Genomic DNA, 18187 nt, shown 5'->3' with positions numbered 1-18187 from the left:
GCCACACAGTCTTAATTATTATAGTTTTTCAAAAAGTTATGAAATCAGGTAATGAATGTACTCTGACTTGGTTCTTCTTTTTCAAAAGTTCCTTTGGCTATTCTGGGTCTTTTGCATTTTTATTTTAATTAATTAATTTTTTTGAGACAGGCTTTCACTCTTTCACCCAGGCTGGAGTGCAGTGGCATGATCATGGCCCACTGCAGCCTTAACCTTCTTGGGCTCAGGTGATTCCCCCATCACAGCCTCCTGAGTTAGGAGCTGGGACTATAGGTGTGCACTCCTACACTTCGCTAATTTTTGTATTTTTTGTAGAGGTACGGTTTCACCATGTTGCCCAGGCTGGTCTTGAACCTGGGCTCATGCAATCCTCCCACCTCTACCTTCCAAAATGTTGGGATTACAGGCGTGAGCCACTGCACATGGCCTGCATTTTTACATAAATTTTAGAATCAGTTTGTCAATTTCTACAACAGAGCCTGCTGGAATTTTTGTTGGGATTGCATTGGATCTATAAATTAATTGGAGGAAACTCGATGTCTTAACTATTGAATCTTCTAGTTCATTAACATGATATGTCTATTATTTGGATGTTTTCAAATTTCAGCAGTATTTTTTAGGTTTTCAGAGTGTGGGTCATGCACATACTTTGTTAAATTTACCCTTAAGTATTCTTTGATGCTATTTTAAATGGCAATTAAATTTGGCATATTGGTTTTGTGAACTGACTTCACTAAACTTAATTGTTCCAATAGTCTGTATATTCCTTAGGATTTTCTTTTTTTTTTTTTCCCCGAGACGGAGTTTCACTCTTGTTGCCCAGGCTGGAGTGCAATGGCGCAATCTTTGCTCACTGCAACCTCCACCTCCTGGGTTCAAGTGATTCTCCTGCCTCAGCCTCCTGAGTAACTGGGATTACAGGCATGCGCCACCACGCCCAACTAATTTTTGTATTTTTAGTAGAGACGGGGTTTCTCCATTTTGGAGAAATGGACATTCTTGCTCTGTTCCTGATCTTATGAAAAAATGCATTCTTTGACCATTGAATGTGACTATACTTTTTCTTAGATGACTTTTAGGTTGAGTGAATTCCTTTCTTCCCTTATTTGCTAAGAGTTTTTATCATGAATGGATGGTAAATTTTATTAAATACTTTTTCTACATTATTGAGGTGATACTGCCATTTTCTTTTTTATTCTGTTAATATGGAGGATTACATTGATTGATTTTTGAGTCTCTTAAACCTGCATTCCTGAAATAAATCCTACGTAGTCATGTTGTATTTTGTACTGTTGCAGTACCGATACTAACAACCCAGAGCCAGGCTTAAGGATTTAGTCCCCAACATGTCTGCCCTCGCTACAGATGCCAGCCGTAAGTTTAGGAGTCCTCAGGCCACTCTCACATCTGACCAACTGGCTGCAAATTCAGAGGTTCCTACAGCCCCTTCAGGTTTGACAATTTGCTAGAACTACTTATAACTCAGGAAAGTGCTACACTTTGTCTGTTTTTAGAGACAGGGTCTCACTGTCACCCAGAGTAGAGTGCAGTGGTAAGGTCATAGCTCACTGCAACCTCAAAATCCTGGGCTCAAGGCAGTCCTTCTGCCTCAGCCTCTCAAGTAGCTAACAGTATAGGCATGCGCTACCATGCCCAGCTGCTAGGCTTATAATTACAAGTTTTATTGTAAATGATACAGATCAGGACCAGCCAAATGCACAGACACAGAGAGTGAGGTATGGGAGGACCCTGGACACAGAGCTTCTGTGCTTTTTCCATGGAATCAGGATGCATTACCCTCCTGGCACATTTATATGTTTACCAACCATAAAACTCACCCAAGTTTCAGGTTCCAGAGTTTTTATTGGGATATTACTACATAAGCATGATTGATTGAATCAGTGGTTATACGGTTGTCAGTTCCCAGTACTTTTCTCCCCTGTGTTGGGCCAGAATCAGTGACTCAAAGCCCCAACCCTCTAATCACATGGTTGGTCTTTCTGATGTGACCAGCCCCTATCCTGAGTTATCTCTCCTTGGCATAAACTCAGGTGTGGTCCAAAGACTCACCATGAATAATGAAGACACTCCTAATTACTCAGAAAATTTCAAGGTTTTAGAAGCTCTGTCCCAAGAACTAGGGTACTTTCTGTATATTATTGGGTTCAATTTGGCAATATTTTGTTAGAATTTTTGTGTCTATGTTCATGAGAGATACTAGTATTTGTTTTGTTTGTTTTCTGTGTAATTTCTTTGTCAGGTTTTGGTATCAGGCTAATACTGGTCTCATAAAATGATTTGGAAAGTGTTCCCTCTATCTTTATTTTTTCAAATATTTTATGTAGGATTGGTTTTATTTATTCCTTAAATGCCTGGTAAAATTTGCTAATGGAGAACTTACAGGCCTGGAGTTTTCTTTGTGGGAAGTTTTTTTTTTTTTTTTTAATTATGATTTTAATCTCTTTAATAGATGAAAGGCAATTCAGAGTTTCTGTTTCTTCTTGAGCCAGTTTTGATCATTTGTATCTTTCAAGAAATTTGTTCATATCATCTAAGTTATCAAATTTAGATGATCTGGACAATTGTTGGCATAAAGTTGTTAATGATATTCTCTTATCCTTTTAATGTATGATGTATATAGAATCTGTAATGATGCACACTCTTGATACTGTTTTTGTATTGTAATTTTTGTCTTTTATTCTTCATCAGCCTTAGAGGTAGTTTATCAATATATTGATTTTTAAAAGTCAGCTTTCAATTTTACTGATTTTCACTATTTCTCATTTTCTATTTCTTTCATTCCTGTCCCTGGTTTTTATTATATTTCTCTACTTCAGTTTCTCAGCGTTAGCAGTCTTGACATTTGGGGTCAGATAATTCTGTTTTGTGCATATTAGGATGTTTAGCAGCATCCCTAGCATCTCCTTACAAAATGCCAGTAGCCTCCTCCTAGTTGGCATAACCAGAATATCTCCAGACATTGTCGGATGTCTTGGTGGGCAAAATTGCTCACAGTTGAGAACCATTGCTCAACTTCTTTCAGTTTAGTTTGTTCCTTTTTCTACTTTCTTAAGATGGAATCTTGGATCATTGATTTTGGACACTACCCTCCCAACAGAAGGATTTAAAGCTAAACAGTTGTGTTTAAGCACTGCTTTAGCTACATTCAACAACTTTTGATATGTTGTGTCATTAAGTTTAGAATATTTTCTAATTTTTCTGCAATTTGTTCTTTGAGCTGTGATTTATGTTCCAAATATTGGGATTTTTCTAATTAGCTTACTGTTGCTGATTTCTAATTAAATTTCATTGTGATTGGAGAACTTACTGTGTATGATTTCAGTACTTTTAGATTTGTTAAAAATTACCCTTTACAAAGCACATTTCTTTGAGATGTTTACGTAGTATGCCAAAAGATTTGTCAAGGACTTACATTAGGGTGTTTGCTATATTTGAAGTAAGAATTGATTTTTAAAGAATTCAGTTTGTATGCTATTAAAAATTTTTTTCCTGTTTACCAAAGTAAAATGTACATACAAAAAAGCATACAAATTGTGTGTACAGTTCAATGCATTTTTACAAAAGCAAAGAAATATTACAAATCTCAGAAACCCCCTCCTGACTTTTCCAATCACTGTCACCCCTTCCCCAAGGTAACTGCAATTCCAACTTTTTTTTTTTTTAATTCTAACTTTTTATGTCATAGTTTAGTTTTACCAGTTTTGAACTTTATGTGAATGGAGTTACGTAGTGTGTACTTTTCGTGTGTGTTTGGCTTTTTTCATTCAACATTATGTTGAAATTGTGTTGATTAATCCATGTTACTGCACAATAGTTGTAGTTAGTTTATTCTCATTGCTGTATAATACTACGTTGTATGAATGTTTCACAGTTTATGCATTCTGCTATTGATGAATGGTTCCAGTTTGGGGCCAGTATGAATAGTTCTATACGAGCATTCTTTTGTATGTCCTTTGGTGAACCTGTAAACATATATTGGTTTGGTATATGCCTGTAAGTGGAAATACTTAGTCACGAAGTATACATATATCCAGCTTTGATATGTAAGTTTTAAGGAAAAAGGTTTTTGATTGTAGTTATTGTTGTGCATCTTGTTTAGATACTTGCTGTTTGGGGCTTAGTTATTGTGGTGGTAATGGTTTTGTCATTGTTAAGAAAGAAGCAATATATTTCTTATGAGGCATTTTTTCTAAAAGTTTACAGTATTCAGCTTTTACTGTTTTTAATGGTTTTTAAAATGAGATGTACTTTTTGATGGAAACAGATGCACAAAATTACCATCTTAAAAGAAGAGTAATAATAAATAGAAGTTTTACTATTCCGCTAATCCCAGTATATTTTCAATCTCAACCCCTTTGGTACATCCTTGAGAGATATTTACTCTACTGTAGCTAAAATTTTCTGTTTTTCTTGCCCTCTACGTATATGTATAAGAATTGTAAGCTTTAGGATACCAGTTAGAATTTAGCTTCGTAGAATGTGTTCTTTTCATTGTGTGGAGGGCAATGTGTGAGGCACTTCAGGATTAGAAAGTAAGTTAAATGATAATGGTTTTTTTTTTTTTTTTTTTTTGAGGCGGAGTCTCGCTCTGTCGTGGAGTGCAGTGGCCGGATCTCAGCTCACTGCAAGCTCCGCCTCCCGGGTTTACGCCATTCTCCTGCCTCAGCCTCCCGAGTAGCTGGGACTACAGGCGCCCGCCACCTCGCCCGGCCAGTTTTTGTATTTTTAGTAGAGACGGGGTTTCACCGTGTTAGCCAGGATGGTCTCGATCTCCTGACCTCGTGATCCACCCGTCTCGGCCTCCCAAAGTGCTGGGATTACAGGCTTGAGCCACCGCGCCCGGCCAAATGATAATATTAACAAAGTGTAGGAGTTTGGCTCATTAATTCAGCAAAATTAGAAATCTTTTCTTTTGCTAGAAGAGAGTATTGGAATTCTGGAGTAGGGGTTTTTATTTTCTTTCCACGATGGTACTGAGCTTGAGCCAAACTGTACCATTTCGTATAGTTTCAATTCTATGGTTCATTTCTTTGACTACCACCAAACTACACCCTAAATAATCACAAGTTTATGTATTGGAGCTGTGTTGTAGTCAATGAAAAGTCACATATCTGGTTAAGGTAGTCACATTTCGTAGATAATGACTCCCATTCAAATAGGGAATACATTAGGATGCCTCTCTTAAAGGGATGCTGTTTGTGAAAAATATTACCTGTGATTCAGTGATGAAATGATAGACATGTCTTTTTCTCTGTCATTGGAAGTTGTTAAGCATTCAGGGTAAGGGTGTTTGAAAGGAAGACACAGTTCATTAGTGTTTGCTTTCAGAGGTGCATTTTATTGGGAGAAGAAAAGTGGGCTAACTAGATGGGTTATTCAGAACATCTCAGCCTTACATAGGGAATTTATCGTAATTGAATATTTCAGTGGAACATTATTGGAAGGGCTTGGTTGGACACATAGCTCAGAGAAGCAAAGGGGTTGTTTCTGAATGTGCTAGCGTGTGATACGTTTAATTACTTGTTTATCGCCTCTGCTGTTTGGATTACTTTCTCCGTGTACATATAATTAGGCATCTCTCTCTGTAATATACTCCTAAACCTTGTACTGTCCTCACAGCTGACTAAATGATCAAGTAGCTTCAGTCACCTATTGTTCAGTTTCTCTTTCCATTGTTATGGTTGTCGTTTGCTTATTTCCAGGCTAATTCAAAGTGTTACTGAGAATCTATCAATTTGTTGTCCCATGTAGTATAGTTAATAACGTTTTGGGTAGCATAATTTTAGTCTTTTAAAAAAATAATAAAAATACTAACAGCTAACAATAGCTAACGTCTATTAAATATTTATTGGGAGCTAGATGTTTTTACATATGTTTCTCTGATTCTCACAGTAACCTGGCTGAGGCATGTGTAATAGTCCAGTTTTACAGATGAGGAAACTAAACCAGAGAGGTTAAATAATTTGTCCCAAAGTTACACAGCTAATGTGAGTGACAGAGTTAATATTTAGATTCAGGACTGACTTTCTCTAACACCATGGGTCTTTATAATCTCTCTGTGTTGTTTGCTGGTTTTGCTTTGGACTTCACAACTCTACTTTTTTGCTTATCTTATCCCTTCCACTTGGAATGGCATCTCCTTAACAGTTTCAGACTCTACTAGTAGCAAATGTACCTATCATTTAAGCCTTAGACCAAATGCCACCCTTTTCTGAAGTTTTTCTTACAGTGCCATTTGGAAGTAAAACTGTCTCTTTTGAACTCCCACAATACTTTGTACCTTTCTTTGTATATTTATTTTGCCTTCAGTTATAATTATTGCTAAACATATCTTAATTTACCCAATGGAGACGGTCTTTGATTTCCTGCACTGTAAGACAGCCTTGAACACTGAAGGTTCTCAGTATTTGTTGACTTGATATTACAGGTAAAAACCCATCAAAACAGAAGTAAACACTATTGATGCTTTTTTAAAAAAATTGGAAGAACATGGCAACATGGTAATGATTTGTATATTTATGATCATTTTTGCTTCTTGTTATTTGAAAATCTTGCCAAATTTTGCTGGTGGTATAATTAAATGTGGCATGCATTTCCTGGTTTGGTGAAAAGGTTCTTGTTATTTGAAAATCTTGCTAAATTTTGCTGGTGGTATAATTAAATGCGGCATGCATTTCCTGGTTTGGTGAAAAGGTTCATAATCTTAGCTATCATTTTCTTTAAAAAAAGATAATAAAGAAATGTCTGTTTGACAGGCAGGAAGAACCCGCTGTTTTAATTTTGTTCACAGCAGTGGGTCAGATTATGATCTTTTGGAGCTAGCTCTGATAATAGACTCAATATAATATTGGAATTCAACAATTGGTTATTGTCGAGTATATTATCTCTTGCGCTGATGGCTGTCAGTGCGATTGCCAGACTGTTTAGAATAAGTTTATGGCTGTTTAGAGTAAGTCTATGGCAAATAGTCTACTCTTCTCTAAATACAATGTTTCCATTTATTACTTACTGTAGTATTTTATATGTGCATTGTCTTTTTGTTTTGTTTTTAGTTTTCTTCTCAGAGAGAGGCAATTAAAACAAAACTGGCTCACTAGTGGGGGTGGGGAATCTTATTATTGATTCTTTACTCCAATTTTGAATGATTTTTTTCTTCTAAACCTCTTTAAATAGGCCTTTTCCCTCTTCTAACTTAACTGGTTTACTTTAACATTTAATTCAAACAAAGATTAACAAAATTTTAAATAAACACTTTTATGGTGATAAAGGCACACTGTGGTTGTAATTTATTGAATTTTGAGCTCTGAGTCTCTGTTAAACAAAGATTTCTGACTATGCTTTTATAGTTTCTTCTATCTGAATTCTTGAAACATCCTAAGACTCTATTTACTTCCCTCAAAGGAGAAGTCCTTTTGTTAAGACAATATTTTTTAAAATGAGTATCAGTCTTTTTAATCTCATGTCTCTTAGACTTTATGAAATTACTCATGAAGCAAAAGGTGGATAGGAGACAGTAACTCAAAGAAGTCTTTTGGCCCTTGAGCTAAGACAGTGGATAAAATTTACACAAATTACGAGACCAGCAAAAGCACTCTTAATTTTAAGGTTTGAGGATCTGATTATTAAATATCCATTGAAATAATCAGATTAAAGCAATTAATATTCTTTAAGCATTTGACATTAACCAGAATCTACAAAATGATGAAAGTTTTAGTTCTAGTGACAGGAATTTAAATTGTCCTTCACAAAATTCCTATTGTTGTTAATGTTAAGTTATTGCAAAAGTAACGCATGTTAATTCCAGGGAACTAGTATAATTCTAATAGTAGCTAACTTTAGAGTTCATTATATTTTGCTATTTAGCGTAAACTTGTTAATCCTTATAACAATCATATGAGGCAAATACTGTTATTTTTCCTATTTCATAGATAAGGAAACCGAGCACAGAGAAATGGAGGGACTTTACTGAGGCCATACAGTATTTGAACTCAGGCAGTTTGGCCTTAGAGTCTGTGCCCTTAACCTCTATTCAGTATTGCTTCTCACTGAATGGTTAAGATTTGAGGATTATTAAGATAGACCTGGATTTAAATCATGGCTGCCACTTTATACTCTTGGGATAGGAGTATATTTCTTGACTTCTCTGAGCTTCAGTATTCTTGTTTATAAAACAAAGGTTGTTTTAGGGATAAAATAAGAAATATTAACTGCTTATCCCACTGTTCCCCAGATGCTGTGCTTGTTCAATAGATGGCATCATTTAAAATAAATAATGAGAAGCAAAATGAAGAAAAGGCACCAAAGCAAAACAATAGCCATTGCTAACATTTCGAATTATCCAGTCTTGTAAAACATGTTTCTTGATTTTATTAATATGTTTTTGCTTTTTTTTTTTTGAGGCGGAGTCTCGCTCTGTCGCCCAGGCTGGAGTGCAGTGACGCAATCTCAGCTCACTGCAAGCTCCGCCTCCCGGGTTCACGCCATTCTCCTGCCTCAGCCTCATGAGTAGCTGGGACTACAGGTGCCCGCCACCGCGCCCGGCTATCCTGACCTTGTGATTTGCCCGCCTCGGCCTCCCAAAGTGCTGGGATTACAGGCGTGAGCCATCTTGCCTGGCTTATTATGTTTTTTTTTTTTTTTTTTTGAGGCAGAGTCTTGCTCTGTCGCCCAGACTGGAGTGCAGTGGCCGGATCTCAGCTCACTGCAAGCTCCGCCTCCCGGGTTTACGCCATTCTCCTGCCTCAGCCTCCCGAGTAGCTGGGACTACAGGCGCCCGCCACCGGGCCCGGCTAGTTTTTTGTATTTTTTAGTAGAGACGGGGTTTCACCATGTTAGCCAGGATAGTCTCGATCTCCTGACCTCGTGATCCGCCCGTCTCGGCCTCCCAAAGTGCTGGGATTACAGGCTTGAGCCACCGCGCCCGGCCCTGTTTTTTCTTTATATTAGTATATTTTTCTTTCATGTATAACTTTTTCTTGTTTTTGTTTCACAAAATAAGGTGGGAAGACTTGGATTTGCCTGTATCACTTAGCAGTAAGGCAAGCCTTTTTCGGCTTCTATGCTAGCCAAAACTTTTTTTTCTCTGTTTAGAAGTGGGTAGATGGAGATAGAGGAGAACATGGAAGTACAGACACTTTTTTTTTTTTTTAAACAGAAACAGGATTATGTTTAAAATTTCTTATATAACATCTACAGATTAACAAAATCTAGGATGCTAGAAGTAGGGAGAACATGTGCTAGTATTACTTTTATGCAGAATATTTAGAGTTGTTAACTGAAAATACTATATTTGAATAAGCAATCTTAATGAATGTAGACTATTTCCTCTTGATGAGTGAGCTTATAGAAGTCTGACCATATATTGCATTGTTAAATACATCCATTGGGTGTAGCATAACCTCCTGTCTTTCTATAGCTTTTATCAACAAAGCATGGCTAATGCTTTTTTTTTTTTTTCTTTTAGATCTACACACAATGAGCTGGAAAAGAATCGGTGAGTCAGTGATGAGGTGCAGCTTTCGCTTATGTTTAAAAGCAAACTCACCATTTTACCTGTGAAAATAATGTAATAGTGCATATGTAGTTGTAATTTTACTTTTCAGATGTACAGCTTATTGTGAGTCTGATACATATGTATTTTCTCCAAAAAATGACTTAAATAGTAAGCTTATAGCAGCTAGAAAACGTAAATACATTTTTAAAGCTTATTCGAATTTGAGTTTTGGGTGTAGCCTTTAATTCTGTCTCTGAAAACTAGTTAATTATTAAAAACTCATGGTTTAAATGTGGTTTTGCTAAAGGGTAGTATTTTTAAAGAGTAGGTAATAAGCATTACAAATTGGAGGGCATTGAATTTTTCTTTCTTTGTAATTTGTTCGTTCATTCATTCATTCATTCATTTATTCATGCATTCAACAACTATTTATCAAATATGAGCTGTATGTCAGTGCCAGGCAGGCAGAATGCTTTATATAGGAAATATAAGAATATATAAGATAGTTTTTATCCTTTCCTTAAGGAATTCAGAACTTTGTAAAGGAAAGACAGGTAATTAAAGTACTATATAATGTGGCAAGTATGGTAATGGAGAAGCAGAAGGTACTGGATGGTACTGAAAGATATTTTGGAAGGTCACCTGATTCCTTTTTGAAGGGAGTCTTGGAAAGTCTGCAGAGGATGGTGAGTGAGCAGTGTATACTGAGGAAACTGCAAAAGGGTTCAGTATGACTACAAAAGATTGTAACATGAAGTGAAGCATGCCAGGTATTGAAGAGTCTTGTCTACCATGCCGAAGAGTTTAGACTTCCTGAGATCCATAGGGAGCAGTTAAATAATTTTAAGGTGGGTTATCATTTGATCAGCCTGTTTCTTGGAAATATCATTTGGCTACAGTTTGAAGAATTGGTTGGTTGGGAGAAGGGATACCAGAGGCATAAAGATGCTTTTTAAGACCATACAGTAATCTAGGTAAGAGATGATGGTGGCCATTGAGATAGAAGTAGACAAAGTAAAGAGTATGGAATAGAGTCAATAGAAATTGGTGATTAGTTAGCTATGGATAGTTGAATCTTAGATGGTATTACTATTAATTGAGGAAAGAGAAGAAGAGGACAAGTTTGGAAGAGAACATAAGAATTGTAAGAGTAAAATACTTTCTTTTTGGTATAGTGATTAGGTTAATAGCAGCCAGGCATGGTGGCTCATGCTTGTAATTCCAACGCTTTGGAAGGCCCAGGTGAGAGGATCGCTTGAAGCAAAGAGTTCGAGACCAGCCTGGGCAGCAAAGTGAGACACCCTCCATCTCTACAAAAAAATAAAAATGAATTAGCTGGGTGTGGTGGCATACAGTCCCAGCCACTCAGGAGGTTAAGGCAAGAGGATCACTTGATCCCAGGAGTTGAAGGTTGCAGTGAGCCATGATCATGCCACTGCACTGCAGCCTGTGTGACAGAGTGAGACCCTGTCTTAAAAAAAAAAAAAGAGATTAATAACAAACTGAAATCACATGTACCAGCTGTTTTTGACAAATAAGATCTCATGATCTTCAACTTTTTGTCCTCCCTTTAACACAAAATAGATTGACTAACCTAACTGCCTCATTGCAAGTAAGTTTAAATGTCAAATCCCCTTGAAAAGGCTTAGCATAGTCTTTTAGGCAGACTCAGTGGCTGTTACTACTTTGTTTGCACAATACTCTGTTCTTGTCTCCTATTGTAAGGCTGAATAGTTAGCATTGTAATTATTTGTTCGTATGTCTCTTTCTGCCAAATGACTATGCCCCAAATGCAAAGATTCTGTTTTGTTCAATTTTGTATCCTCAGTGCCTAGCATTTGAGGCATGTATAGGAGACAGTGGCTCTCATATTGAGTGAAGGATAAAACTGGAGCTCAAAGTTGAGTGGTCGAGTCAAAGACATTTTGGTGTAGTTAGTGGTAGAAACTCCTTCGTTTTAAAGAATCTCTTTTCTGCTTTTTTATTTCTGATTTATTAAGATCTGGATAAAGGAAAGACATATCTGGCTATGTTAAACATAAGAAAAAAGACTGAGAAATGAAAGTTCTGAGGATCCTAAAAATAAAACCTTAAATTGAAGTTTACTCTAAATTAGATCATAGAGTATGTTTTGGGCCCATGGATTAAATATTGATAAACACGTGGCTTTTATAGTTATTTCATTTGAATGTGGTCGTTGGGAGACCCTCATTGGAAACCTGGCGAAAACCATTAACACTGGAGTAGAGACTCTTAGTAACTATTTGGAATGGAGCTTTAAAAATCTTTGATTCAGTTTTGTTGAATGCATTTTGCAGATTCTTTCTGACTCATTGATAAACTTTTTAAAAACCCTCACAGAAGATGTGTGCATCACCCATAGTATTACTTTGGTATGCCATATAAGTTGTTTAATCTAGCATCTAGCTGTGGCACAGGTATACCATGTGTGGTTTTATTACCTGGGCTGTGTGTAATCTCCAATAAAAATCATTTGTTCCTATTTTATTTACTTAGATATAAGACTTTTAGACTGGTTTCTTACCCTACCTTACTTCACTAAAGGCGTGATTTCCTTATCTTCTTTTAATAGCTTTGGAAGTGCTAACAGATATTCTTTATTAGCCCAGAGGACTAATAGACATTGTTTATTTCTCAAATTATTTCTTCCCCTCTCTCTTTACTCCTTTTCCTCTTGCTGTCCCCTGAGGCTTCATCGAAAGATGATATAGAATTAACTTTTCCAAGATATATTTGTTTTTAGAAGGGATTTTTATCAACAAAAATAAAACTCAAATTTAGAATAATAATCTGTACCCCACTACTGGAAAGTTACCAGTGGTGGTCTGGCAAAAAACAAAAATACTGGTAGACATAGGATGGGGAGGTGGTTTAGCAAGAAGGTGGCTCAGGAATATTTTAAAAATTTAAGCCTATATTGTTTTTATGTTTTAAAGCCCCCATCCAGTTCTGTTTAACAGTCCTCTTTACCAAGGCATCATTTTTATTTGACATGTTAAAGAAAGAAAAGTTAATCTAGCTTTGGCATCCTTTAAAATAAATAGAATTTTGACTTTACCTTTGATATGCCTTTGAGTGTGACGTTATATGAAGACAGTAACTCACTATCAAAAGATTAGTTTTGTCTTCATTCTGAAAAGACATTCCCGAAGTAATTCACGTTCTTTAAAATTTGTCACTTTATATAACATATTCGTGTCAGAAATTGCTTTTTTCCTTTTTAGCGTGGTTCTGAAATCTTGGATATAAGCTTCTCTGTGTCAGTGTTTTTTTTTTTTTTTTTTTTGAGACGGAGTCTTGCTCTGTCACCCAGGCTGGAGTGCAGTGGCGTGATCTCAGCTCACTGCAAGCTTCGCCTCCTGGGTTCACACCATTCTCCTGCCTTAGCCTCCCGAGCACCTGGGACTACAGGTGCCCACCACCATGCCTGGCTAATTTTTTTTCTATTTTTAGTAGAGACGGGGTTTCACTGTGTTAGCCAGGATGGTCTCGATCTCCTGAGCTGTGATCCACCTGCCTCGGCCTCCCAAAGTGCTGGGATTACAGACTTGAGCCACCGCGCCCGGCCTGAGTTAGTGTTTTTTTTTATTGGAGCAAATGCAGTGAGATTTGGAGTAGGTGATTTTAAATTGCTGATGAATGGCCAAGTATTTCCAGATAGCTATCTCAAACAAAGCCCTAAAATTGTTGAAGCCCTGGGATCTGGCCTAAAAGATATAATAGCCACCAGATGTTGAGGTTCATACTACTAGATCTCCAAGGGAAGTCTAGTGGTGGAGATTTGGGTTTTGACAGGCCCAGAGTAGTTGGTTGTGATCCACAATTACCCCAGGATTCCTATAGCCCATTAGGGAGCTCTAGGTAGTTTCAGGACTGATAGAGAAATTCCGATTTTCTTCTTGGATAGGTCTTGGGAGCTGTTTTCTGCCCAACTCCTTATTGGTTATACTGAGTCTGCTCTAGATGGTTCAGAGCATTTGTTACCTGTGTACCAACCCTGTCCGCCTAGGCCCACAACAGGTCATAATAGGCCTAGGAGATGGAGGGGAAGCAAAATACTTCAGATGTTCTGCATTCCTCAGGAACCTGTGTGAATCATCTCATAGAAAACTTAATGAGACTTTGAGATTGAAGAATTAAGATATTACTTTGCCCATTGGCTTATCTTACAGGTTGGGTCCTTTGCCAGAGAAGACACAATTCAGTATCAGTACAGATTTTAGATTGCCTCATTGTTTTTTCATTTTTTAAATTCAAATTGCTGATGATGTTTTAGAAAGAATCAAAAACTCTGGCCAGGCATAGTGGCTCTAGCCTGTAATCCCAGCACTTTTGGGAGGCCAAGGGAGGCGGATTGCTTGAGGCCAGGAGTTTGAGACTAGCAGGGCCAACATGGTGAAACCTCATCTCTACCAAAATTACAAAAGTTAGCCAGGCATGGTGGTGCATCCTTGTAATCCCAGCTTTTTGGGAGGCTGAAACACAAGAATTGCTTGAACCTGGGAGGTAGAGGGTGCAGTGAGCCAAGATCATGTCACTGCATTCCAGCCTGGGCAACAGAGCAAGACTTGTCTAAAAAAAAATAAAATCAACAACTTTAACAGGACTCTGATGGTCAAGAACCTTAGTGCTAGAAGGGCCAAAAGAAAACACTGGACTAATAATGTCTTCCTAGGCAGAGGAGAAGTGACTAAATATTTGTTAAAATAAAAAAAGAAAAGGATGTCTAGTGAGTGATAATAGGTGTTCTCCATATAGGGACTTTCACATACCTCTGAGGGGAAAATGGCAATTAGCATTTATAGAGTTCTTACTGTGTGCCTCCACTGTGCAAGGCTGTTACATAATTCTGTAAGGTAGAAAGGCTGAAAGTTTGAGTCAAAGTGTCAAAAACTGGCCATTTTATCATCATAGCTACAATTTGAAACAAGATGGATATGAACACAAAACAGTTCTAATCATCCTTTTTGATCATGAATATGAGAGTTATGGTTAATATCAATCTTTCTCTTCAGCAACAATTAATAAATACTGTAAGTGGCATCATGATAGATCAAATGAAGTATAAGATACCTATTCTATTCTAAGGTTAAGGTCATTATAGTTTGGTATTTATATTTCATCTTTCAATATCATGATCTAGTTAAGTTACCAGTAAATGTCTAGAAGGGTACACTAATAGTGTTTCTCATACTGAAAATTGAAACTCACTAGTGGTCTATGTGATCATTTAGTGAATCATTTTGAAAAAGAAATTGAAGAAAACACCAAAGTACACTGCATGAAGTAAAGTTAAACATGGAATTGTGAAACTTGTGTATACTGGATTGTGATATAAAATCCTGTGCGTCATAGTCAAAACCTACTACTGTGGGTAGTTAAGGAGAATGTATACTGAGCCATGAAGAAGAGAGATAATTTGAATATAAGAAAAGAATACAGAAAGGAGTCAGTGTGAGTAGAGCCGTGGAAGCAGGAATGTAGCATTGTAAGCTGTGTTCAGGAAGGAGTGAGTAGACCATATTGAGTTAAATAGCAGAGTCTTATCAGATTAGTAGTGGAAGACGAGGCTGAAAAGGTGGTTTGGAATTAGACTGTGGAATGTTACTGAATGCCAAGGAATTTGGATTTTATTTTATTGTCAGTGGTGAATTTTTGAGGCTTTTGAAGCAAAGAGATAGGCATGTACAAAGCATTAAAAAAAGTACAATCTAGCTATAGAAGCAGGGAGACCAGTTTGGATGCTTTTTGAAGTAATCCATATAGTAAAAAGATATGAGTCAGCACTCAGGTGATAGAATTGGGAACAGAAAGAAAGACAAAGATCTAAGAAACACTGTAAATAAAAAATTATTTTCTGTTAATTGGTACTACTTATTTCTTCACATAGCTGCAAAAGTTATCTTCTCTCAGTGCCTACAACAGCAAGGAAAAAAAAAAGTGATCTTCTCAAAGAATATATCAAATTGAGTCATTTCTCTGTTTACAGTCCTCCACTGGCTTCTCACTACAGTTAGATAAAATCTGTGGCCTGCAAAGTGCACCACTCTATCCCTTATCTCCTGTAGCCCTTCTGACATTGCTTCCTCTCTTTTCTTTAAACACAGCGTGATCATTTCCATCTTAGGACTTTTGCACTTGCTGTTCCTTCTGCTTGGAAAGCCCTGCTCTAGTTCTTCATCGTTATTTAGTTCTCAACTCTCAGGTCATCTGATTAGAGAATAATCATTACCTCCTGGTCACACTCTATCGCATTACTTTTTATGTCACCTTAACATGTATATCTGTCTGAGTTATTTATTCATTTATGCTGTCTGACTTCTTTCACTAAAATATAAGTTTCAGGAAGGCAGGACTTTGTCTTATTTACCCAAGGACATAGCAGTCATTTAGTAAAAATTCATTGCATAAAAAATTATATGTGATAGTAGATTTATAATCAACATGTTTTCACATTATAATGACTTCAGTGAAAAGTGATGAAGATATATACTCTTGAGAGTTCAGTTGACCTGATAAAATAATTTTATGATAGGCAAATAGAAAATTTAATGAATTCTTAAAATGTAAATAAATTATATGAGAAAACTTAATAAGTGAGAACAGCTTAAAGGATTTTTACCATGCCAGAGTTTATCCTACTTTTTTAGAAGTGTATGGACTCATTTAGTCCTTTAGGATATCATACAGTGCACTAAGATAAGGATAAGTAATTCTATAAAGGAGAACACTTTATCTGATGGAGTTTTTGCTGTACTTGTGGGATCTTTATTCCTTTCTCATCCCATGACTTGAAAATGGTAAGCATTTTTACAAGGAAAAGATTTATTTATACTTGTAGACAAGAATCCTGTAAAAAATTTCAAATTTTTTGTGTTAGAATTTTTGATGGATTAGTTCTGTTTATTCCAATTATTTGGACATGATAATGAATATAATTTTTTTTTTTGTCTATACTGCCTATTATGTCCCCATTTTACATGGATGTTTTAACAGAGTGATGGTTTTGGTCTACCTTATCTTAGAACAAAATGTAAAAGTAAATCTTTATGACTGAGGTTAGGCAGTGTTTTCTCTTGGTACATCATCAGACTAATTTAGGATTCCTTGGCAGGAAGAGCATATCTGAAATGGTTTTCTTTTTTTTTTTTTTTTTTTGCTTTTGCTTTGCTTTTGCTTTTTATTATTATTATTATTATTTTTTTTTTTTTTTATTTTACTTTTAGTTCTAGGGTACATGTGCATAACGTGCAGGTTTGTTACATATGTATACTTGTGCCATGTTGGTGTGCTGCACCCATCAACTCGTCAGCACCCATCAATTCATCATTTATATCAGGTATAACTCCCCAATGCAATCCCTCCCCCCGCCCCCCTCCCCATGATAGGCCCCAGTGTGTGATGTTCCCCTTCCCGAGTCCAAGTGATCTCATTGTTCAGTTGCCACCTATGAGTGAGAACATGCGGTGTTTGGTTTTCTCTTCTTGTGATAGTTTGCTAAGAATGATGGTTTCCAGCTGCATCCATGTCCCTACAAAGGACGCAAACTCATCCTTTTTTATGGCTGCATAGTATTCCATGGTGTATATGTGCCACATTTTCTTAATCCAGTCTGTCACAGATGGACATTTGGGTTGATTCCAAGTCTTTGCTATTGTGAATAGTGCTGCAATAAACATACATGTGCATGTGTCTTTGTAGTAGAATAATTTATAATCCTTTGGGTATATACCCAGTAATGGGATGGCTGGGTCATATGGTACATCTAGTTCTAGATCCTTGAGGAATTGCCATACTGTTTTCCATAATGGTTGAACTAGTTTACAATCCCACCAACAGTGTAAAAGTGTTCCTATTTCTCCACATCCTCTCCAACACCTGTTGTTTCCTGATTTTTTAATGATTGCCATTCTAACTGGTGTGAGATGGTATCTCATTGTGGTTTTGATTTGCATTTCTCTGATGGCGAGTGATGATGAGCATTTTTTCATGTGTCTGTTGGCTGTGTGAATGTCTTCTTTTGAGAAATGTCTGTTCATATCCTTTCCCCACTTTTTGATGGGGTTGTCTGTTTTTTTCTTGTATATTTGTTTGAGTTCTTTGTAGATTCTGGATATTAGCCCTTTGTCAGATGAGTAGATTGCAAAAATTTTCTCCCATTCTGTAGGTTGCCTGTTCACTCTGATGGTAGTTTCTTTTGCTGTGCAGAAGCTCTTTAACATAGTGTTGGAAGTTCTGGCTAGGGCAATCAGGCAAGAGAAAGAAATAAAAGGTATTCAGTTAGGAAAAGAAGAAGTCAAATTGTCCCTGTTTGCAGATGACATGATTGTATATTTAGAAAACCCCATTGTCTCAGTCCAAAATCTCCTTAAGCTGATAAGCAACTTCAGCAAAGTCTCAGGATACAAAATTAATGTGCAAAAATCACAAGCATTCTTATACACCAGTAACAGACAAGCAGAGAGCCAAATCAGGAATGAACTTCCATTCACAATTACTTCAAAGAGAATAAAATACCTAGGAATCCAACTTACAAGGGATGTAAAGGACCTCTTCAAGGAGAACTACAAACCACTGCTCAGTGAAATAAAAGAGGACACAAACAAATGGAAGAACATACCATGCTCATGGATAGGAAGAATCAATATCGTG

At 36.7% G+C, this 18187-nt stretch overlaps 1 protein-coding gene across 4 annotated transcripts in view; it reads left to right on the top strand.

Moving 5' to 3' along the window:
- MXI1 (MAX interactor 1, dimerization protein) overlaps positions 1–18187 on the top strand; it is an 83128-nt gene that overhangs the window by 29240 nt on the left and 35701 nt on the right. For 2 of the 4 annotated variants that reach the window (XM_026446678.1, XM_026446680.2), the window contains exon 3: positions 9485–9514. The exons of the other annotated variants lie outside the window; for them this stretch is intronic. In XM_026446678.1, the coding sequence (XP_026302463.1) occupies positions 9485–9514 (30 nt within the window). The remainder of the gene's footprint in view (positions 1–9484; positions 9515–18187) is intronic. 4 annotated transcript variants of the gene reach the window in all.

This window comes from Piliocolobus tephrosceles, chromosome 9 (assembly GCF_002776525.5).
Source record: "Piliocolobus tephrosceles isolate RC106 chromosome 9, ASM277652v3, whole genome shotgun sequence".
Taxonomy (NCBI): Eukaryota; Metazoa; Chordata; class Mammalia; order Primates; family Cercopithecidae; genus Piliocolobus; species Piliocolobus tephrosceles.
Note: the sequence above shows the minus strand (reverse complement) of the source record. Positions and strands in the feature narration are given on the sequence as shown.